The following is a 20,587-nucleotide window of genomic DNA, read 5'->3' as shown; positions in this document are numbered from 1 at the left end:
GAGGGTTGTGGGGTATGCCTGTGCTTGGGGGAGCCCCCTCGGGTCTACTCTAGCTGGGTTGGATTCTATCTAGGAGGTGATCCTGGTCCTAGGATGACCATAAGCCTGTATCTCTCCACTTGACTGTTTTGGATGAGGAGGGTCTTGGTCCATAAATTGAGCGTGTCTTATCCTAGATCTGGGTTGGGTTGGATTCTAGCTGGGTTGCTTATAACCTATCACTTCCGTACTCCCAACTTCAATATTTTATGTTTACCGTAAATTGCGATCATCTCTTAATGTTTGAGCATGTTGAAACTTGCAAAAAAAAGAAGTAAAACAACAATTTCTGATCCTCGATTCTTTCAACACTTTGGCTGATGTATTGTTTTCTAATTTTTGCTTCTATATATAAATTGATGCTATCCAGTTCGGACAGTATTGATTACCCTTGCCTGGGCATAAGTTTGTCTGCAATTTATGCATGGTCGCAATTTTGAACCGGCTATTTTGCAGTTTCTTGACGGAGCCCACGTCTGCGGCCTTGAATGTCCGTCTTGAGGTTGTTTCATGTGACAACCATCTTCACTTTTGGGTACCTAATGCCATTAAATCACCTTTACTGGATTCTTCATTTTTAAAAAGCTTGAAGTAACGCAATGTCATATATTACGTCTATTTTACCTGTTTAATAGTTTGTGTATATAATAGAAAATGGACAAGAATAAGAGCGTCGTTTAAGAACATATATGGGAAATTTTAATTTTTTTAATTTTCCGGTCTAAGCAGTTTATTTTATATTTGCTGTTTTTTTAACAATTCTAGGCAGTGCAGCAGGTATTAAAACTTGGAGGTAAATATATCATGAAAATGTCATTACACTGTTTTTTTTATCGTAGGTAATCTGCAGCCGTTACCCTTCGGGTGCGTAAACTCTACGGGTTCACGTGCAAATTACGTGAACTAAGATAAACCGCTAGTTTTTCTGTATCTATTGTATTAGATTTCGATTGTGGCTGTTTTATTGTCAAAAAAATTGAGATAGCTGCTCGTTCATATTATTACATGTTTTTTTTTGCGAACTTTTAATTTCAATTGTTAGTTATAAAATGTTTCCAGAATTTTGATTATTCTGTTTGTAAAATTGTTTGCCAACATTCTGTTTACCTTGCTCATGAACAACCCCTAGCAAAAAATCAAACAAAATTGTGCATTTGTGTTAAATATATCCTATTGGGGTCTTTTTCTAACACCTTAATGTTTTAGATGAGCTGATTACTCAAATTGGTATGAGAGCAATCTAATAATTAAAATATATATCCTTCTGAACATGTTGTCATTACGTTCTTGTTTATGACATTTTGTACTCATCATTTAAGGCAGACGTTGTAGTTTATGGCAGTTTCTTGACGGAGCCCACTCCTGCTGTCTTGAATGTCCGTTTTGAGGTTGTTTCTTGTTTATCAGGTCTAGTTAATTAGGATAAAAATATTTTTTATGATATATATATATATAGATATATATCCTTCCGGATCGGGTTATTAACAGATCGGATTGACCTAAATTCATATCCGCTTCATTTATTATCAGATTTTTCTTATCGGATCGAATTTTTTTTAGACCGATCCATATCCACTCTAGGCCTCGGATCGGGTCGGAGCTCCGGTCCATTGAAAGCTGCAGATTGATGTGCTCAACCTCTAAATCATTTATAAACCAAATCTTATAAATCTCATTTGAAACGAATGTTAGAAGCTCAACGGCAAACCATTGAGGAGATAAGCAATGTGATAGTCAAAAATAAAGGAATGTGATTTTGAGAAAGAAGAACTAGGTTGGACCAACAAACCGAAACGCTCTTGGCCTCGGGAATAGGTCAGTTTAAAAAAAAAAAAAACAATGTAGGGAAAGTTTAAAGAATGAAAGAATTTAGATGCAAAGAACCAATTATATATACTACAAAATCTAGAGTTAGACAAAAAATTTGTATGTCCCGTAAAAATATCCCCTGTTTTTAGAAAATCTCTTGACTTAGAGAAAGCCTCTCCCTTCCTCTGTATTTTCTCCCTTCCTCCCTCTCTCCCACTTGAGATCACCATTCCTTCCCGAGAAAATGTTTGATGATTTTCCCGGGAAAATTCAATCCTTTCTTCTTCTCGAAACCTCCTCCAACGTCAACATGCATTCTGTACGAACTCTTTTTAGGTATTGTCCTATTTATATGTCATCATCTCATTTTCCGAATAATTTGTTTATAAAGAGCAAAGCTTAGGTAAGGATTTATCTTGCACTAATTCTATGTTATGCTGGTGGAAATGTGGTTCTGGACAACCTTCTTCTCCACTTCTCATTCTCACATTCATATATGTATGTGTTATTGATCGATTCTGAATTTTTGAATTCATTTCAGGAGTCTCGTCTGATTCGTTGATCTGAGGAAGTACATTGTTGTTTTCTGAGATTGAGGAAGCAAATTAACTACAAATTTTCCTTGTTTTTTTTGAATAATTTGTTTTAGTACATAAGGGGGAGGAGAAGGAGGGTTTGGGAGCTAGTTCTTGTATACATTATTATTATTATTATTGTTGTTGTTGTATACATATAGTTTGTTTGTTTCTTTCCAGTTGTTGGTTTCCATATACGACAGATCGCCATGAGTTCTGAAGAGGATCCTAGCTCAACATATTTAGTAGATTGTCCTGATAGTGCTGTTAGCGGTCAACCCATAAATCGCTCTTATTCTGGAACTTTGTTTGGACCTGTGAAGAGAAAGTTCCATGAACTTGAGGAAGCCAAAAGTTTTCTGGCATCTGGTCTTGATATCTCTCATGTTGCTAAGGTTGAGATCTCAAATGAGTGTGTTGCATTGCGCGAAATGGTTACCAAACAGCAGCAGAATATTATGGATCTTTCTATCGAACTGGAAGAGGAGAGGAATGCAGCTTCGACTGCTGCCAATGAGGCTATGTCAATGATTTTGAGGTTAGAGAGGGAAAAGGCGGAGATTGAGATGGAGGCCCGTCAATTCAAACGCTTTGCGGAGGAGAAGATGTCTCATGATGATCACGAGATTGCTGCGATGGAGGATTTGCTGTATAAGAGAGACCAAACTATACAATCTCTTTCCTGTGAGGTTCAGGCTTATAAGTTTAGGATGATGAGTTATGGTATTTCAGAGCAGGAGGCAGATGGTGAAAAGGAGGGAGAAAAAGGCAGCGAAAAAGGTAGCATTGAAGGCAGTGAAAAAGGCAGCATCAAAGGCAGCATTAAAGGGAGCATCAAAGGCAGCATCACCCGAAATAATAGTGCTGCAGAAAACCTAGATTTCCAGTATGAAATTCCCGCCTACATGTACCCTCCACTCAAATGCAAACTGAATGAGAATCAAGGTTTTTGTGAGATTGACAATTATACGGTTGATGTGGAGAAGTATGCATTTGGGGAGACGCCAAGGTCTCGGGATCATCTAAAAGATTTGGAGAATCGGATCAATCAGCTAGAGCGAAGTCCAAAACAAAGTCAGCCTGATGTGGATTTCTTTGGTACTAAAACCGTGCTTGAGAAGGTGATAGTTGGTCATACTCCTAGGAGGGTTAGTCATATTAGAAAATTTTCTACCGACAGTGCAAATTCTTTTTTCGCAACAGTTGAAGAGACAGCTTCTGATTCTGCCAGCAATTCTCCGAAGCTTGGCACCGCTAAAAGAATGGATTGCATACATTCAGAGGAATTCTCTAATTTGAAAAAGATGGACAATGCATCCGAAGTTGAAGATTACATGAGTGATAGAGTATACACCATCGATTCTGTTCATAATGTATCTTATAATGATGTTACGGATCCAAAGGCTTTTATCGGAAATTCTGAAGACTATGCATCTACAGCAAGAGAGTCACTGAATACAGCAGACATTGCCGACCCTGATATCAAGAAGCTTTACTTGAGGCTTCAGGCACTTGAAGCTGATAGAGAATCAATGAGTCAGGCACTCATATCTATGCGAACAGATAAGGCACAGCTAGTGTTATTGAAGGAGATAGCTCAACAACTTTGTAATGATATATCCACTGGAAGAGGGCCGGTGAAAAAGTCATCTGTCAAAGGAGGGTCCTTGTTTATGTCTATGTGCAAGGTAGTTTCTAGATTCCTGCAACTGTTGCAAGCTTTTCTCCTCATTCTGAGCATATTTTCATTTTAATTCAGACCCTATATATGTGTGTGAGTGAGTCTTCTGTTTCAAGGTTTATATTCACTTTCTCTATATATGATCTCTCTCTATACATAATGCAGTTGTTAGGTATTCATGTCTGTACTAATAAACCATCAACTTGATTGTTTTTGTATATATTAAGCATACTTGTGCCCCTTTGTTTTTCCACTGACAATACTTTTTTTATTTTGTGCACAGTGGATTGTGTCATTTGTTCTATGGAGAAAGAAAGAATTTCGAAGCAGGTAAATGAAGTAAACATCTAGAGTAGTTTACAATATAGTAACTATCTGTTCTAGATCCTACACGTGCGACTATTTCTTATTCATACATTATCGAATATAGACGACACAGGTCCTGAACCTCAAGTGAAACAGCTTTAAATGAGCATGTTTCCAGAAAGCTAACAATCGGGATTATGATTAATTTCGAAGTGTACAAGTCATTGCGGACCCGGTTTCACCTTTGAAGCCCAAATGTAAAAATAATAATAATATACATAGAGAGATTCTACAAATGTTTAGAGCATCATTGCTGTAATTCTATGAAGTTTTGTGGCTGGTCGAAAGTGTTTGGGCAACACTAGGTTAATATGGTATTAAGATATACTGTTTGTTCTTATTCCATGTTCTGCCCTGGAATTTTTTTCAGGTATATGTCCGGGATGTCGCCTGATAATGTTGGATTGCTAATGCTTTTAGATAAAGGACCTCGGGTAGGGCAGTGGAGATGTCTCACACGCACGCAAGTGTGATATCTGCACAGCTTTGAATGCCCATGTTAACATCTGCTGTGATCTAAAAACCTACTGTCCATACATGTCTTGTTCAACTTGTGTGCATTGGATATTAATCCAAGTGTTGTTTGCTATTAGGTTTTGCAAATTTTATCTTCAGATTCCTCAGAAAATTGGGTTTTTGGCTTGTGTTATGGAGTGTCCTTTCTTGCTTCATTTCTTGAGATTGAAACGTATTGCTAGGTTTACCAGCAAAATTCTTAGTAGCTGTAGGCGTGCAATACTATGTGTTGTGCCTGATATGATATTATTAGCTCAAGTGAAGTAATATTCTGACAGTCCTCTCCCCTCTGTATATTACAAATTTATGTATATGGTTGCAGTCGACTGCACAGTGTTTTTTGTACCTTCCATAATTTGTTGCGGCATGGGCATTTATAATTCTTCACACAGGCATTTCACATCCGGATTTGTGTGTGTGTGTGTTCATCGTTTTATGTACATGGCTACACTACTAGGAACTGAATACTCAAGTCCTGAATCCTCTCCACCAAACTTGTTGTCTTAATTGTTTCCCAGCCTTATCCTCTTGGCCTTTTTTCTAATTAACCAATGTTATCCTCAGAAATGGAAATTCATTTAAGCATTGTGTTGCCTGGTAATCCAAACCTAGTTTTTTTTTTTTGGACAGGCTCCTCATATATTTCATGTTAAACCAACACCAAATACACATCATTATACTAAACCAACTATTTTTCATATAAATCATCAAGATTTTTATTTCCTATTGGAAAGCATTCGTAGATGTCAAGCAGAAATCTCCTGATAAACATCGACTATGAGCAAAACATTGTACCTGGTTTACAGTAAAAGCCTTGTTAGGAGTAGTATTAGAGTGTGCTAGAACCCAAGATCTGACTGAGTAAAAGCCTTGTTAACCAAATATGCCTGAGTAATATAATACATTCAAGGAAACAACACCATAGTCAACATCTGACTTGATAGAATATTAAGATATCAATTTCTACAAAAAAACACATCAACAGCGCTCGACTCAACAACAAAACAAAGATCTTGAACATCAAACTCAAACTCCAAGTACATAGAGAGATGAAGATAATAATGATCATTGATATTCCCAGTATTAATTCTCATAGGGAAAACAATGTTAATGCTAAATCAAGCTCTAAAACAAAGCCGTTACCTATAAGACAATCAAAAACTATTTATACTGTCTAAACAAATTATTCTTTGTAGAGCGAACCGATAATGCTTAAAACTTCTTGTTTATTTTTACGCTGCTGAATATAAAGATTGGCAAGCAATAACTTGTTCCTGTGCTCGGGTTTTCTCTTGGCCATGTCTCTTAACAAGCGACCTAACTTTTTTCGTGGACAGTTAAAACTTCCGCGCACTCTTTCCAGACCTTGTAATCGATTTACATTCTTCATTATAGATGGTTGAGGAGTGGAAGTGTTGGAAGGTCCATACAACTGTCTAAGGAGATTATTCAAGTATACTCGGCGTCTATGTGATTCGTTTTCCGATGGATCATGATTCTGTGTGCGGGCGTTGGTGGGAGGCCGGAGAGATTCGGCGGTTAAGCTGAGATTTTGTAGAGCTGCTGTAGGAGGTGTTAGATGATCCATCCAGATTATTCAATCAATTTTATTTGTGGAGATTCTGATTTTGTGCTGTCACCTCTGGCCCTTTATATAGAGGAGACTACAGAGTTTACTAATCCAATTATATTTAGGAAACTGTATACACAGTTTACTAATCCTAATATGTTATTTATTATTTGATTTATTATGTATCCTTTGAAACTATTTTCTCAAGGAAGAAGGTTAATACTAAAAATTTTGATAATCCTTTTTTTTTTACTTTTTTTTTCCTGATAACCAATCCATAAATATTACTACCTATTTATCCATGTTTAAATACTTTGTTATGTTTAAATATTCTGTTGTGATATTTTTGGTTTATATTATATAATCAAGTGATACCTATAGTTTAACTTAATGATATAATTAATTAAATTGTTAAGTTTTGTTTAACTACTTGTTCGTCTAATAAAAGAAATAAACATTTTACGAAAATGGAAAAAAATATTAACTTTTAGATACAATTAATTAAAATCAAATTTTCTGTTTAGATAATTTATTTAGAAATTAAGAATACTATTTTAAAAGTTATATTATTTACTTAAATACACTTATGAAAAAATATAATAAATAGTTCTCGTGCCTATGCCTCATATTTGAAATATTATTAAACTTTGATCATTTCAGAAATTTTGTACTATGTCCCATTTATTTCTATACACTTTTTTTTATGTCCCATTCAATTCTATACATTTAAAACTTACCAAAAATAGTAAAAAATTAATAATATAAAAATCAACCACATGTTTTCTCCCACTACACTGCTTTATTTATTAAATATTGATTTTTCCCACCACTTTACCCAATTTTATACTTTTTCTTACTAAATTACAATTTTTCTTTCTCTCTCATCTCACTACCTTACCAAAACTAATATTATTATAATGAATTTCTTGTCCTCCTTACTCAAACCATTCGTATAGAAATGATTGGGACAGAGGGAGTAACTAAATAACATATAAGTTTAGAATTACATTAATACAAGCCTATAACCCGCGTTATGCACAAACTGATTATAATATTTGTAATTTTATTTTAATGTTTTACAAAAATAAATTTAAAAAATAATATTTGTTTATTATTGAGATTAATGAATTTAAATATTTACGTATTATTTTTTTATGTGTCAAATTATTGAAAGATTCAAATTTAGATAGTTAAAATTTTAAATTATTTAAACTTTGTTTCGAAAAGTATTAACATAATTTGTAGGAATGTGTTAACCCACCGATCAAACGGAACCATGTTTGACTTATAATATTATAGTATAAAAATAAATTACAAAACCAATAACTATATATTATTGAGATTAATAAAGTTAAAATATGTACGTATCGTTTTGTATGTATTATATTATTGAAGGATTCAAAATTTAAATAGTTAAAATCTTAAAAGTCCTCGTACTTTCCCTACGGGGAGTGGTGTATGTGGATGATTATTATTATTTTTATAATATTATTTTTTTAAAAAAAAATCTTGATTTATTAATTATTTTGTTATATTATAATTTAAATTATTAAAATTACTTTTGGAAGTATATGATTTCCTACAAAAGTGGTAAAGAGGAAGCTGGGATTAGAAATTAAGCTAAATAATAATTTATAAAGTTTGTAATTATATTATATACATAATTTAATTTTTTTAATTAAAATATAATTGTTTAAACTTTGTTTTAGAAAGTGTTAACCTAGGAGGGACCAACTATGTCTCGTTCATTATAGTATAATATAAAATTGTTTAAACGTGTTAACATATTTTTTAGGAAGCCTATAACCCGTGCGACTATAACCAATGCGATGCAAAGACTAAATTTAATATGTCTTATTTTATTAATAATATCATACTTACTTTTTTTATTATAAAATATAATTTAAATGCTTGTAATTTTTTTAATAATTTTGTGATTTTAAAATTAAAATTAATTTAATTTGTAATCGTATGAGGATAGAGGTGTCGCATTTAATTTGTAATCGTATGATGATAATATTATTTATAATTTAATATTTGTTCATTTTTTTCATCAAAATTAGTTTTAATATAAATTTTATATTCAATAATATTTTGATATTAAAAGGTTCTAACATGTTTTTAAATAAATATAATAAATATAACTTAATATTAAGAATTGCGAAGACTAAGAAATTTAATTAATATTTAGTAAAGATATTATAACTTTGGTGATGAATTTGGGATGGTGGGGACGCTAAGGTGTTTGTTGTTGAACATGCTCCATACATTTGTATATGTTGCAATATTTTTTTTGCTCTGCATTATATATACGAGTTGCATAATGAGGAAAGTGTTACAAAATTAGGTTGAATTAAGACTCAGTGAATTGAAATTTGAAATTGATTTTCAATTTTCTGGAGCATCAGCGTGTTGCTCTTCAAGTGTAGAAAGTATTGTTGTGGTAAACGGCGAGTAATTGGACTTTGAGAAGGATTAGTGTTCGTACAATATTTTATATTTTTTTTGTTATATTATTTTTGAAACTTAAGTTTTAAGAAGGTGTGAGATATTTTTTTGGAAAGCGTTAACCAACCAAATAAATGAAATCATATTTTGCTTATAATAATATAGTAATAATAATAAGCACACTTAGATTTCAAAGAAAAATAATCAGCTTAACAAAATTACGCTGACCTACTTGGAACTTAAAAAATTGTTAGAAGAAAACACCCCTCTGGGCCAAGATTGAATCCATAAGATCTACGTCAGTTTACTAATCCTAATATGTTTCACAATTTATACCTGAAATAAATAATATTATTTGGTTTCATATATCCTGTGAAAATATTTTCGTATCGGAGAATGCTAATATATGTTTATATGTACTTTGTTTAAAAATAATTATATGACAAAATAAATCAGAAATAATTAAAAATTATTTATTTTTTATATGTGGGGTTAATAATTTATTAGAAAAATAAATTATTTATAATAAAAAAAGGTGTATCTAAATTTATAAAGTGGATCGGATGTTCTTCAATAGTTCTGTAAACCAACCATATACAAATGGTTCCCGTAAACAATCATTTTACTAATAAATGTCGATCAAAATTTATTAATTGAGCGAGGTTATTATTTTATCGAATATTACTTAATCAAGATTTAATTATATATTTTATAGATATAACCGAAATAAATAATATTATTTGGTTCTCTATTATCCCGTGAAAGTATCAATATCAATATATAATTAATAAGCGCAAGTATAAGTCAGTTATTTTAAAAATAATCAATGGGTCGATCCGTTTTGCAAAATGAACTAAATAAATCTTTGGTTATTATTGTTGTTTGGTTACCGATAACCGAATAATCACGCATCGATGGGTTGGGGATATTACGCTGCCAGATGAAGCTGTCAAAGAAAGAATCAAAACTACCAAAACGCATCTCTCAACCAAGTAAAAAATGATAAAAATATCATTTTTTTTAAAAATTTGTGACAAAAATACCATTTTTTTAAATATTTGGCCAAAAATAACTACCTAATACGTATTTTAAAATTGGGTATTACTAATACGTATTTTAAAATTGGGTATTACTAATACGCATTTTAAAAATGGTTAACTTGTGTAAAAAAAAATTAAAAAAAAAAATTGGATACGCATTCGTGAAATGCGTATTATGACTTTGCAATGCATGATACGCATGTCAGGAATGCGTATCATGATTTTTCTTTTTTTATTTAATTTATTTTTATTATTTTTATATAATACTCATCTGTCAAATGTGCAATATCCTTACCCATTTTTGAAATACGTATTAGAAATATATTTTTGACCATATATTTCAAAAACGAATATTCTTGTTACATTTTCAAAAAAAAGGTATTTTTGCTCCTCATGCCTATGTCATAATAGATCCGAACACTAACCAAGCATCCACGACCTTGACTTAAGCTAATGATACAAATCTATAATAGCAAAGTCCGGCGTATAGAAAAAAACAGTTGCATATAAATTTATAAAGTCGATCGGATATTCTTCAATAGTTCTGTAAACCAAACCATATACAAATGGTTCCCTGTAAACAATCATTTCACTAGTATCAAATATGGACGATTGAAATGTCCGCTAAGTCCTCCGGTATCAAGTTTAAGTTCATAAACATTACAAAGAAATTTGGAAATTTTGATACAGTTAAACCACGGGTATAACATAGATGACTTCAAGTTGGCTTGGACTCCGAATATCCCATGTTCTCCTTTACTAGTTGCTTCCCAGACATAACTCTCATTCCGAGATACTATCATATATTTTTCATCTGCCATAGCTGCCCAACACTATACGAGGCAAAAAAATTAGCAAAGCACGATGTTGAAAAGGCAAATAAACTAATCAATGAATATAATAGATGATTGACCTTTTCCAGAGCTTGACGGCCCAATTCTTGTCTTAGGCATCTGACCCTCTTCTTACTCGAGCCTCGAAAGTAACAAAAAAATAATTATATTCCCCATCTTATTCTATGAAACAACAGTAACGATTAACATATATACAAGTGAATGCAAAGACATGTCCGAATCCTACCAACTCCTCTTGAAGCTTTGCACGCTCGGCATCAGCAGTATTTAGACCCTGTTCTATTTCCTCAGTCTCAGATTGAGGAACATGAATCATGCCTGGTCGGTATTTCTCCTAAAATAAACATGAAAAGAGCTGATGAGTTTCGTTCAAACAAGGTATATGATAACAAGTTCATATATATACATATATAAAGAGCTCACCATCCAGTGGCCTATGACCTTTCTTCCAATGTCAGTTCCACCAATAAGTCGAGTCACGTCAACAATTTTCCCAATTGAATTGTCCGTGAACCAAGAGGCATAGTCGAGTCTCTCAGCACTCACCAAATACTGGGCTGAGCTTACCGTACTTGTATCAACATCACAGTTATTTATGAGTGTTCCATGCATCATCTCGGGGGGATCACTGGGAACTAGGCATGGCAGACCTAACTGTCTCTGACATCTCTCCCCAAGATAGTATTCCCAGGTGTCAAAACCGATAAACCGTACTCTGCTATTTGCAAGCTCAATTGTTTCACTGATGGCAGCTGAATTATATTTTTTACTGGCCAAGTAAGGTTGCCAGGTCACCTGAAAATAAATAGAAAAAGTAGTAAAAAAACATCCTAGAAGTAAAATACACTTCTAAAAACTGTTTGACCACCAACCTTGGATTTGTCATCAACATAGTCCAGTTGACAGCGAGAGGCAGTAAGTTCTGAATTATCAAGAGTGCCAAGATTTCGTGGAAACTTCCAGCGCGTTGCCCTTGGAAAATCATCTGCCTCAGCATGCTCCGGACGACATATATTCAAATACTCAAATGCCCAGAACTAGAGCAAGAACAGAATATAATATTGACATACAATATTAAAGAAATTGAAAACATGCTCCCTTATATAAGCCAAAACAAACATTTTGTTGATATTATCCTCATTTAAGTAGGAATAAAATTATTAAAAAAAAGTGGATCTTTGATGAGGGAATATCACAGTATATGATAGGCAAAAAAAATGATTACCGGTAAAAACTGCCAGAACGCTGTGAAAGACCCTATTTTTCGAGTAACCTTTCTTCTCATTCCAGTAAGAAAGGCTGCATATGTAATTTGTCCCCAATTATATGTTCTCACTGTATGTATGTCTTCCAGAAATTGCACAAGTCCGCTATGTATGACCGATTGGTTGTTTCCAAAGAAACAACTACCAATGACGTAGAGGAACAATCGGCGAAAAATCCTTTCCTTTGCTTCATCAGATGGCGGAACAGCTTCTACCAATTCCTTTCGAGGTTTGATAGCACTCAAGCGGATCCTAGATCCCGAGATACCTCTAACTCCAAGAAGTCTCCGGACTTTTTCTGTTTCATACTTGGAGTTTAGCTTAATAAGTTCACCTCCAAAACGTACGCCGGTAATCATAGTCCAGTCCAATGGAGTTGGACCAATCTCGCAGCAGGGCAAGTGGAGTGTATTTGTCTCAGCGAACCACCTCTCCATCAAGGCGATAAGGTATCCCTGTGGAAGGTCTACCGGAACAATCTCGAGAAAATCTCCGAAACCAGCATCAATAAATAGTTGTTTGTACTGATTGTTTGCTACACGATACAGAGTTACTGCTTTTTTCCAAGCACCCCGAAAGCTAAGGCCTTTTGTCAAAGGATTCTGTAGGTTAAAACGACAAAAATTATGTTTATACTATACTAGCCAAAATGATGGACCTGTAGAATAATAGTAAATAGCTATGTCTTACCAATCCCGCTCTAGCATATACTGAGGGGTGCTTCCCTAAGTTTTTGAGAAGTTGCGTGCCAGGGATATTCCTCTCTGCGGGTGTCAAATCATCCTCATCATTGGAACCAGGTTCTATATCAGGGTCTTCATCTGAGCTTGAACCAGACCTTTCATCAGTTCTAGATGACCTAAGGCTCCTACGAGAGCTGCTCCCATTCCCCTGACCTCTTCTTGTGGGCGGAAGATGAACATCAGAAGCACCATGTGATCTTGGAGGATTATTATTGACCACAATTGAAGAATTTCCATCTCCATTACCCAAGCTAGTGCTGCCACGTGATCTCTTTCTCTTTTCTTGTTGTCTTCTAGAAGATTGTTGCTGAAAGCAATCACCATTCTCACAATTGTTTACTATGGTTCCAGAAGACATAATTCTGAGAACGAGGAGAAGTTTATCAATAAACATTATCCAAGGGAAAGCACTCGTATTTTTCTATATAATCTACAAAGACAGTCAAGAACATGGATATTCATTGCTATAACTGCTAGTTCATATCTTTCACTTCTTTCTCTTTATTGCCATTCGTAAACTTTGACCTTTGACCCTGTCGTTCTTAAAAATTCCATCAGACTATTTATTTTTTTTACCCCAAAAGCCCGGTTAACATGAAGTTAAAAACTGCCATATTTGAGACATACAAATCTTGAACTACTGTCCCTTTTTTAGGAGAACCACGCAATGAATTCAGCTGACAATTTTGCAAGGGCAGTACAATCAATAACTTTTCAACTTTTACACAGAAATTTGCAGTCTTTATGTAGTGACAATTCTTAACTTTACTATGCAATTAATCAGGCTCGAAAAGTAATTAATGCCAGAGCCAGTATAGCTATGTATTCAGTAATGACATACTTTCATATGGAAACAAGGTAAAATCAGGAGAATCAGATTAAAAATGGCAAATTCTGTTAAAAGAAGGTTTATTCAGAACATTTACATTTAGATCTAGAGATCTAGATTATTGACGCGATATCTAAATTATGCTAGAAGAAGATAGATGCGAGGAACACATCAATGTAACACTGATGTAAAACAATAAAATCACCAAAAAGGCATAAATTCAGATTAAAGTACTGGTTTTTATTTTTAAATGCTAGATCTTATACAAGGTGATACAAGAAAAGAGTAAATTTACTTTTGAATTTTTTAATTGAAGCACCTGTGGTGTAAAGATTGCGTGATTTCGCTCTCGACTCGGTTGTAGTCACCGCCTCCGTCTACGCCTTGTTCTGATCTATAAACGAAAACCTAATGAAAGCCCCTTTTTACAAGTCTTAGAAGCAATATTTATAATATGACCAATTTTACCCTTGTCTTGTCCTAACATAATCAATCATTAAAAATAAAAATAAGTAGCACACATTTCATTTCATAAAAATTTCATCTATTAAACATGATATTTGAACCAATTAAGATCTTCTTCTTTTAGGAGAGTTGATTAGTTAACATGATATACTTATCCGGGTTAGGGAGAAGGTCTCGGGTTCGAGCCCTCCCATACCAATTGATTAAATTAATTTGTCCGTTGGTTTAAATGCTCTTTATATATTAAAAAATCAATTAAGAACTTCTCATACCAACTTAAGTTTTGGGAGAGTTGTTCTCCCAACATCATTAATAAGCATCCCTGTTATCCACGTCTAAAAAAAATATTTGCTTAGTGATGTGTTTTCGAGAAAACAAAATTTCGTATATTTCTTTAATAAATATTATATATATTTAAGATTACTAAATTACTTCCAACTATTAAATAAATGGTAATTATAGTTTCAACGAAGCTTGGTATAAGTGTAGCATTGGTAAGCTAGACCTGTGAAAAATTGCTTTCATCGTAGGATAATTAGTCAAAATTGCTTTCATTATGGGATTATGGGTAGCTAACTAATGCGACCACTCAACTCCCGTGCTTCTATCCAAGATGTTTGGGTGAAAACCTATGTTACTCGGACGCTTCATTTTACCTTGGAGTACCCCTGTCGTATCTGACACTTACACTCAAAAATGAATACTCAGACTTGGATACTAATTTTCAGCCAAAAATATGTACATTTTTCAAAATGCCAAAATGTTGTCGATTCTGACACTTGGCCATGTATTCATGTCGGATACTTGTAGTCGAGTCCGGGTAACATAGGTGTAACTGATCTTCAATTATTGGGAGAACACAATCCATAATAGTTTACGTAAGAAAATAAATAATTACCTTGGTACATTGTCCATAACTTATGTCTTCCCCTGAAAGGGTGTAAAAATACTCTTATAGTAATCGCATAGCAATTTGTTTCATTTTTATTGTTGTCCAGTTTTTGAATTCTTAATAAGTCAACATTACCAAAGGAACAATGCTCTGGAAATATTCTTAACGAAAACATGTATCCGTTAGTAAAGGGGGCATGAGTCATGTTAAAAACTCCATTTGTCATTCCATAAAGCTAATAATGTTATTGATTTCACAAGAACAACCAACCGCAGTGCTACTTTCTAGCTAACATGATTTCATATAGCTTGTTCATCTAGTTATATGGAAAGTTTTAAACATCAACATTAACACTATTTTATGATTTATGCTAGAAGAGGATGATCACGAAGAACACATCAATGCCAAACTAATGTTCGATAATAAATTTTCAAAGAAACAACTATAAATATATAATTCATATTCAAATACTGGTAATGATATTTTAAGCTAGATCTATACAAGCAATAAAAGAAAAGATGAAATTACCTTTGAAGTTTTGAAATAAGCAGTGTCATTGTTACGATTTTCAGATTTCTCCATCAAATTGAATTTAGTCAATGTTGTCGTCTTCACCGTGGTGTTACCATTTATAAAAGAAAACTAAAAGTCTCTTTTTATAAGCCTTAAGTGCAATATCTATACAATGTCAATGAAAAGAATCATTAAAAATTTGATAGTAGGTCATCAGAATTTGGGTCGGTTTTACTCGTCCTTAAACCTAATTTTTAATTTGTTTTTCAATTAGAACACATCTCTAAATAAAACAAACAATCTTTCTCTCTATCATACACACACACAAAAAAAAATAAGTGAAAAATCATAAAGAAATATTTTTACACTTGAAATTATAAAATAATTAAAATAATTGTTGGAATAATGAAAATTCTTAAAAATAAAAATTCTTAAAAAATATAATAGCAAATATTTTATTTCATATAGAAATTCATTAAATAATTTAGCAAAAAATTAAATTATTTAGGTTTTAAAGAAATAGAATTAAAAAATCTATATATCTCATTATTAAAAAATCTATATGCATATTAATTTGATTTCAAGCAATAGATAATATAAGAATTTGAGACGTACTATTGCAAACCATAAAATTGCCAATATACAAAATATATGGTAATTCTGGTTTCAACTAATCTAGGTGTAGGTGTAAACATATATTAAGAATTACATCTAAAAAAAAGCTTTAATTTTAGGGTGTCGGTTAATGTGCTTGCTTCCATGCGAGATGTTTGATAAAAAAATCTCAATTTTTTGGTAGAAAAAATAACAAACTATATTAGCTTATGAAAGCAAAGTAAAATTGCTCTAATCATGGGATTGATGGAAAGAATTTTTGTAGTATGACCAATTCTACCCTTGCCTAATCCTTATATAAATTATTATATGAATCGTAAAAAAGTAGCATATATTAATTTAGCAATAAAAAGAAAATATTTAACTTCATGATATTCCATTTATTAGCAAGAAGAAAAAATAAGCAATCCTACAATTTAATCTTAAACCAAATCTACCGGGCATGATCCTATAATTATCTGCTTTCAAAATATAAATATATTTATTAGTTAAGAAGTATAATTGATCATTATAAAATTAATAAATTTAAATTGAATGATAACTTTAGTTTCACCTTTCTACCAAACCCGATATAACAATATATAGAGCACATATAATGAGGGGCCATGTTAAACATTTCTTCCATGGTGAAGATAGTGGTAACCAATTCATGACTCACGAGATAATCATTTCAATTATTGTGTGTGCTTCTGCATGAGATGTTTAAGTAAACACAACCCGAAATTTCCAAACTATGGTAGGACACAACAAAAAAAATACCTAATATATGCAAATCAAAAAATTATCTTCTGGTATTTAAAATAAATTATGCCTCTCCCCCTAAAGTGTATGCGGTTACGAAGATGATTAATACAAAACAGTTCTATTATGTTTTCGTTGTGTCTTTAATCCTTGATCTTTTAGAAGAACATTTTACCATCAACTTACTAACATGGTGTCTAAATGCCTTTAAGAAGTTAACACTACCAAAGGAGCAATTCTCTCTTCGGAATACTAAACTCAAGTATAAAAAATACATTTCCGACAATTTGATCGAGAATCACTTAATTATTTGCATGTCGTCTGGTATTGTATGTAGCAGACAATCTACTTTCAAATGGGATATGAAAGATTAAATTGTTACTTTTCTTATATAATATAAACATGGTTCACAACTTAAGTGGTACCGGGCAACCACTAATATATCTGTAGCTTAATTTGGGATTATTTTTTCTTAACTACAAAATAATGAGTAATGTATGAACTTACTTTTGAAGTAAATTTTATTGAACTAAGTTGCTATTTATGAACTTGTTTCGTTTCCGTACATTTTTATGTTTATATAAAATTTGGGGACAAATTCTTTTAAGGAGGGAGGAAACTAAATTCGGAAATTTTTCATAATTTTTTTATTAATTTTATTAAATAATAAGATAATCTAGTATATATTTCAGTTGAAAAAAAATGCATGTCTTTATAAGTACGTAATTTTTAAATTTTCTTATTACTTCAAAGATAAACTATAAAGTAACTAGATAAGTTTAAGGTGCATAAATAACACAAACACATGACTTCAGTAACCAAATTGACACCTATTTCGTATATCTATAAAGCCAACTGCAATAAAAAAATACGAAAAAAAAATCTGAAAAAAAAGAGAGAGAAAAGGGGGACTTCGAAAAGAAAGTAAAAGGGATCAGTGCGGTGAGAATAGGGGAAAGAGTAGCCAAACATAGTAGCTAATTTTCTGTAGGTTTTATTTACATGACTTTTACATGTATTTTGTGGTTTTAATTTTAATGTTTTAAAAATGTGTTGTAATGAGCTTAGTATATATGAAAATTATAATAATATATTTTCTAATTGTTATATTTGCAAAAGGAATAGTATGTAACAACTCAAATCCGCATTATAGTCTTTATGTGATGTTTGGGGTGTTACAAAAATCGACATAAATCTGAGCCCACATTTCATTCGAGGGAGTTAAATAAACAATAGAAGATTGTGGATCGTAAAAAAAACCCTACAGATCCAAGAAACCGATAAGAACACCCTCTCCTTCCCGCGTGGGGGGCGGGGGGGTCAAATGTGTGCATCAACATCTCCTAATTACCAATTGTCACTCACAGTGCAAAATAAGCAAACATTGCCAATCAGCATATCAAACTTCAAAAGTAAGTTAACAGTACTGTACAAACTGCTACAGTTTTCCAGAGAAGGTTCAGTTAAACAGAATGTCCATAAGGCCGAAGAAAGATATTTAGTGCCCAATTGTCAATGAAACTGAATATGCTTTTAATAAATGTTCCATAATTAATCAGAAAAATTTGTAATGGACCACTGACATATCTAAATAATTATATTTTATAAAAGCTAGCAGTTGTATTGATTCTACGGGACAACCACGTGTACACTGCACAGATAAAAGCTATCATGTAATGCAAGCAAACCCTAGTATTTCATGTTTTTCCACAAACATATTGTAACTTTAAAGATTTAGAAAGAAAATTCAAGTGAGAAGTAGATCAATAGAGCAAATAGGTTGCTAATTTTTTTTCCTTGTTTAAAACTATCACATGAAGAGAACACATGATTGGTCAAGAAATGTATAACTGCAGGCCACATGATGCATACATTTGTTGGTTTGATGTTATTTCAACAATTCTTATGCTTCCTTTATGAATACTGAACACGTAATTATTCTATACGAAGAGTACTTACATAACAACGGACGCCATATAAATACAAACAAAATACTGAGCGAGAAGAAGTGGTATACCTCAGTAGCTTCTTTAATACTTAGCTGTTTAACACATTGCACCAGGATTCCCTGTTTAGAAACCTTCCTCACAGTGAAGATAGCAAGCATCTCGATGAGGCATATAATCAACTGATTAAAGAAGTTTAAACACGTTGGCAGTAACTTTGCAAAGATTTTAACGAGCTTTAGTTCACTAATCAGGTGGGAGGTATTTACTTGAAAGTTTGGCCACTGGTAGAAGAATGTCGGCTTGTAAGCTTATCCTACAAATGTCCAATTAAATAGTGCGGGATCATGATAACATTATTGAACTGGGACGATAACTTTTCTTAAAATACTTATCATATGAGATCAATAAGCATGAACCCCGAGTCTTATGTAAGCCTTAGAAGCAAATGACTTAACAAAGCAGAGATGCATTAACGATTTCGGCTATTCTAAACAAAAATGCAACAAATTTAACCCCTTTAAAATGATCATCTACGATGCATTAACAAAAAACAGTGCAGAAGTTGGAGCAATTTATTGTAAAAGTGGGAGTATGAAGAAAACAAAACTCCTACCCATTTGTAGATAACAGATTAATAAAAATTGAGTTGAACATTACTAGTAGTTGCAAGAGTAAACTATGTATCATAATTCATAAACTAGGGGAGAGGAGGGGCCAATTCGGTCCGGTATTTGGACAAAACCGGAACCATGTATGTTCTGCTTTTTAACTGAGCCCTATCATAAACAATGTAGTTACATAGTTTCAAATAATTGTTAGGACCCTAGAGAGCACCCACATTTTGACATAATCATAAGACTGTAAGTAACTATCAAAGTACAGTATTGTCATAATCTAAGTAAATATACAAACACAAAAGGGTATTTAAATAGAATACCTCTGAATCTTCTTTTTCTTCATCATAATAATAAATAATTAAAGAAAAAAAAAAAAAGAAAAGTGGGGACTCACTGAAGGAAGGATCAAACACAGCATACCAGTTAATTAGGCTACACCTCCATGGCTCCATCTATTCGATGATCTCCATACAACACAACAGATTGGGGGCAAGCACATACACTCTTACATTATTAATTTGTTTAAAGTATTTGGTTTGTTTCATATTCAAATAAATGTTTGATTACTTGACAAGAAAAATAATAATTGATCAATTTCGTATTTATTCACCCAAGTAACATGTACCGTTTTGGAATAACTAGATTACATTAAAATTTTATGTCCTTATTAAATTCATAAATATGCTCACAAGGGTACCTTATCATTTACATATATTCATATTAATTTAGTATATTTAGAGATTATACAAGGAAAATTATTCAAAATATTATTTTTAAACTTATCTTCAAAAGTATTATCATTTTCAAAGTTAATTTCAAAATTTTTAATTTTTTTTAAATTTTATTTTTGAAAATAACCTCTGCAACCCATTATACAATTTAATTTTAAATTTTAAAAATATTGATTTTAAGGTTGCATTAGTTACATTTAATCAAATCAATTTTACAAAAAATAAAGTAAAAAATGCATTTGAGATTGGATTATTTGCAAATCGTATTTTTGAAAATGAAACTTAAAAAATTGTATTTTTGAAAATTATTTTATAGAAAAATGTATTTT

The 20,587-nt window shown here is 32.3% G+C and overlaps 2 protein-coding genes across 8 annotated transcripts; one reads left to right on the top strand and one right to left on the bottom strand.

Annotated features, from left to right (window-relative positions):
• Positions 1-2,028: 2,028 nt before the first annotated feature.
• Positions 2,029-5,312, top strand: LOC141706086 (myosin-binding protein 7-like). Its single transcript, XM_074508920.1, has 4 exons — positions 2,029-2,184; positions 2,390-4,111; positions 4,388-4,434; positions 4,841-5,312. The coding sequence occupies exons 2-4, from the start codon at positions 2,633-2,635 to the stop codon at positions 4,941-4,943; spliced, it is 1,629 nt and encodes a 542-aa protein (XP_074365021.1). The 5' UTR covers positions 2,029-2,184; positions 2,390-2,632; the 3' UTR covers positions 4,944-5,312.
• A 5,225-nt stretch (positions 5,313-10,537) lies between these two features.
• Positions 10,538-20,099, bottom strand: LOC141707874 (protein MAINTENANCE OF MERISTEMS-like). Of its 7 annotated transcripts, none has more exons than XR_012569180.1 (10): positions 19,948-20,099; positions 19,177-19,223; positions 18,979-19,089; positions 14,055-14,143; positions 12,854-13,268; positions 12,124-12,765; positions 11,771-11,935; positions 11,322-11,693; positions 10,958-11,232; positions 10,538-10,877 (listed from the first exon to the last, which is right to left on the bottom strand). XR_012569180.1 is itself a non-coding variant. In XM_074511290.1 (10 exons), exons 2-9 carry the CDS (start codon positions 19,066-19,068, stop codon positions 10,990-10,992), a joined length of 1,911 nt encoding a protein of 636 aa, XP_074367391.1. In that variant the 5' UTR covers positions 19,069-19,223; positions 19,922-20,095; the 3' UTR covers positions 10,538-10,877; positions 10,958-10,989. The 7 variants fall into 7 exon arrangements, 1 of the variants encoding a protein (XP_074367391.1); XR_012569181.1 differs by adding an exon at positions 15,621-15,770 and having other exon boundaries at positions 14,055-14,129; positions 18,979-19,223; positions 19,922-20,093; XM_074511290.1 differs by having other exon boundaries at positions 10,958-11,019; positions 11,125-11,232; positions 18,979-19,223; positions 19,922-20,095.
• Positions 20,100-20,587: the final 488 nt, after the last annotated feature.

Source organism: Apium graveolens, chromosome 2, assembly GCF_009905375.1.
Source record: "Apium graveolens cultivar Ventura chromosome 2, ASM990537v1, whole genome shotgun sequence".
Lineage (NCBI taxonomy): Eukaryota > Viridiplantae > Streptophyta > Magnoliopsida > Apiales > Apiaceae > Apium > Apium graveolens.
The sequence above is the reverse complement of the archived record's forward strand: the minus strand, read 5'-3'. Positions and strand labels throughout refer to the sequence as shown.

What these genes read in the sequence shown, in the direction of transcription:
- LOC141706086 (XM_074508920.1), top strand. Translation starts at nt 2,633, where the DNA reads ATGAGTTCTGAAGAGGATCCTAGCTCAACATATTTAGTAGATTGTCCT. An exon ending in TGTTTATGTCTATGTGCAAG is followed by an intron (nt 4,112 to 4,387) that starts GTAGTTTCTAGA and finishes TTTTGTGCACAG; the next exon opens with TGGATTGTGTCATTTGTTCT. An exon ending in AAGAAAGAATTTCGAAGCAG is followed by an intron (nt 4,435 to 4,840) that starts GTAAATGAAGTA and finishes AATTTTTTTCAG; the next exon opens with GTATATGTCCGGGATGTCGC.
- LOC141707874 (XM_074511290.1), bottom strand. Translation starts at nt 19,068, where the DNA reads ATGCTTGCTATCTTCACTGTGAGGAAGGTTTCTAAACAGGGAATCCTG. An exon ending in AGGTCATAGGCCACTGGATG is followed by an intron (nt 11,233 to 11,321) that starts GTGAGCTCTTTA and finishes TGTTTATTTTAG; the next exon opens with GAGAAATACCGACCAGGCAT. An exon ending in CAAAGCTTCAAGAGGAGTTG is followed by an intron (nt 11,020 to 11,124) that starts GTAGGATTCGGA and finishes GTTACTTTCGAG; the next exon opens with GCTCGAGTAAGAAGAGGGTC.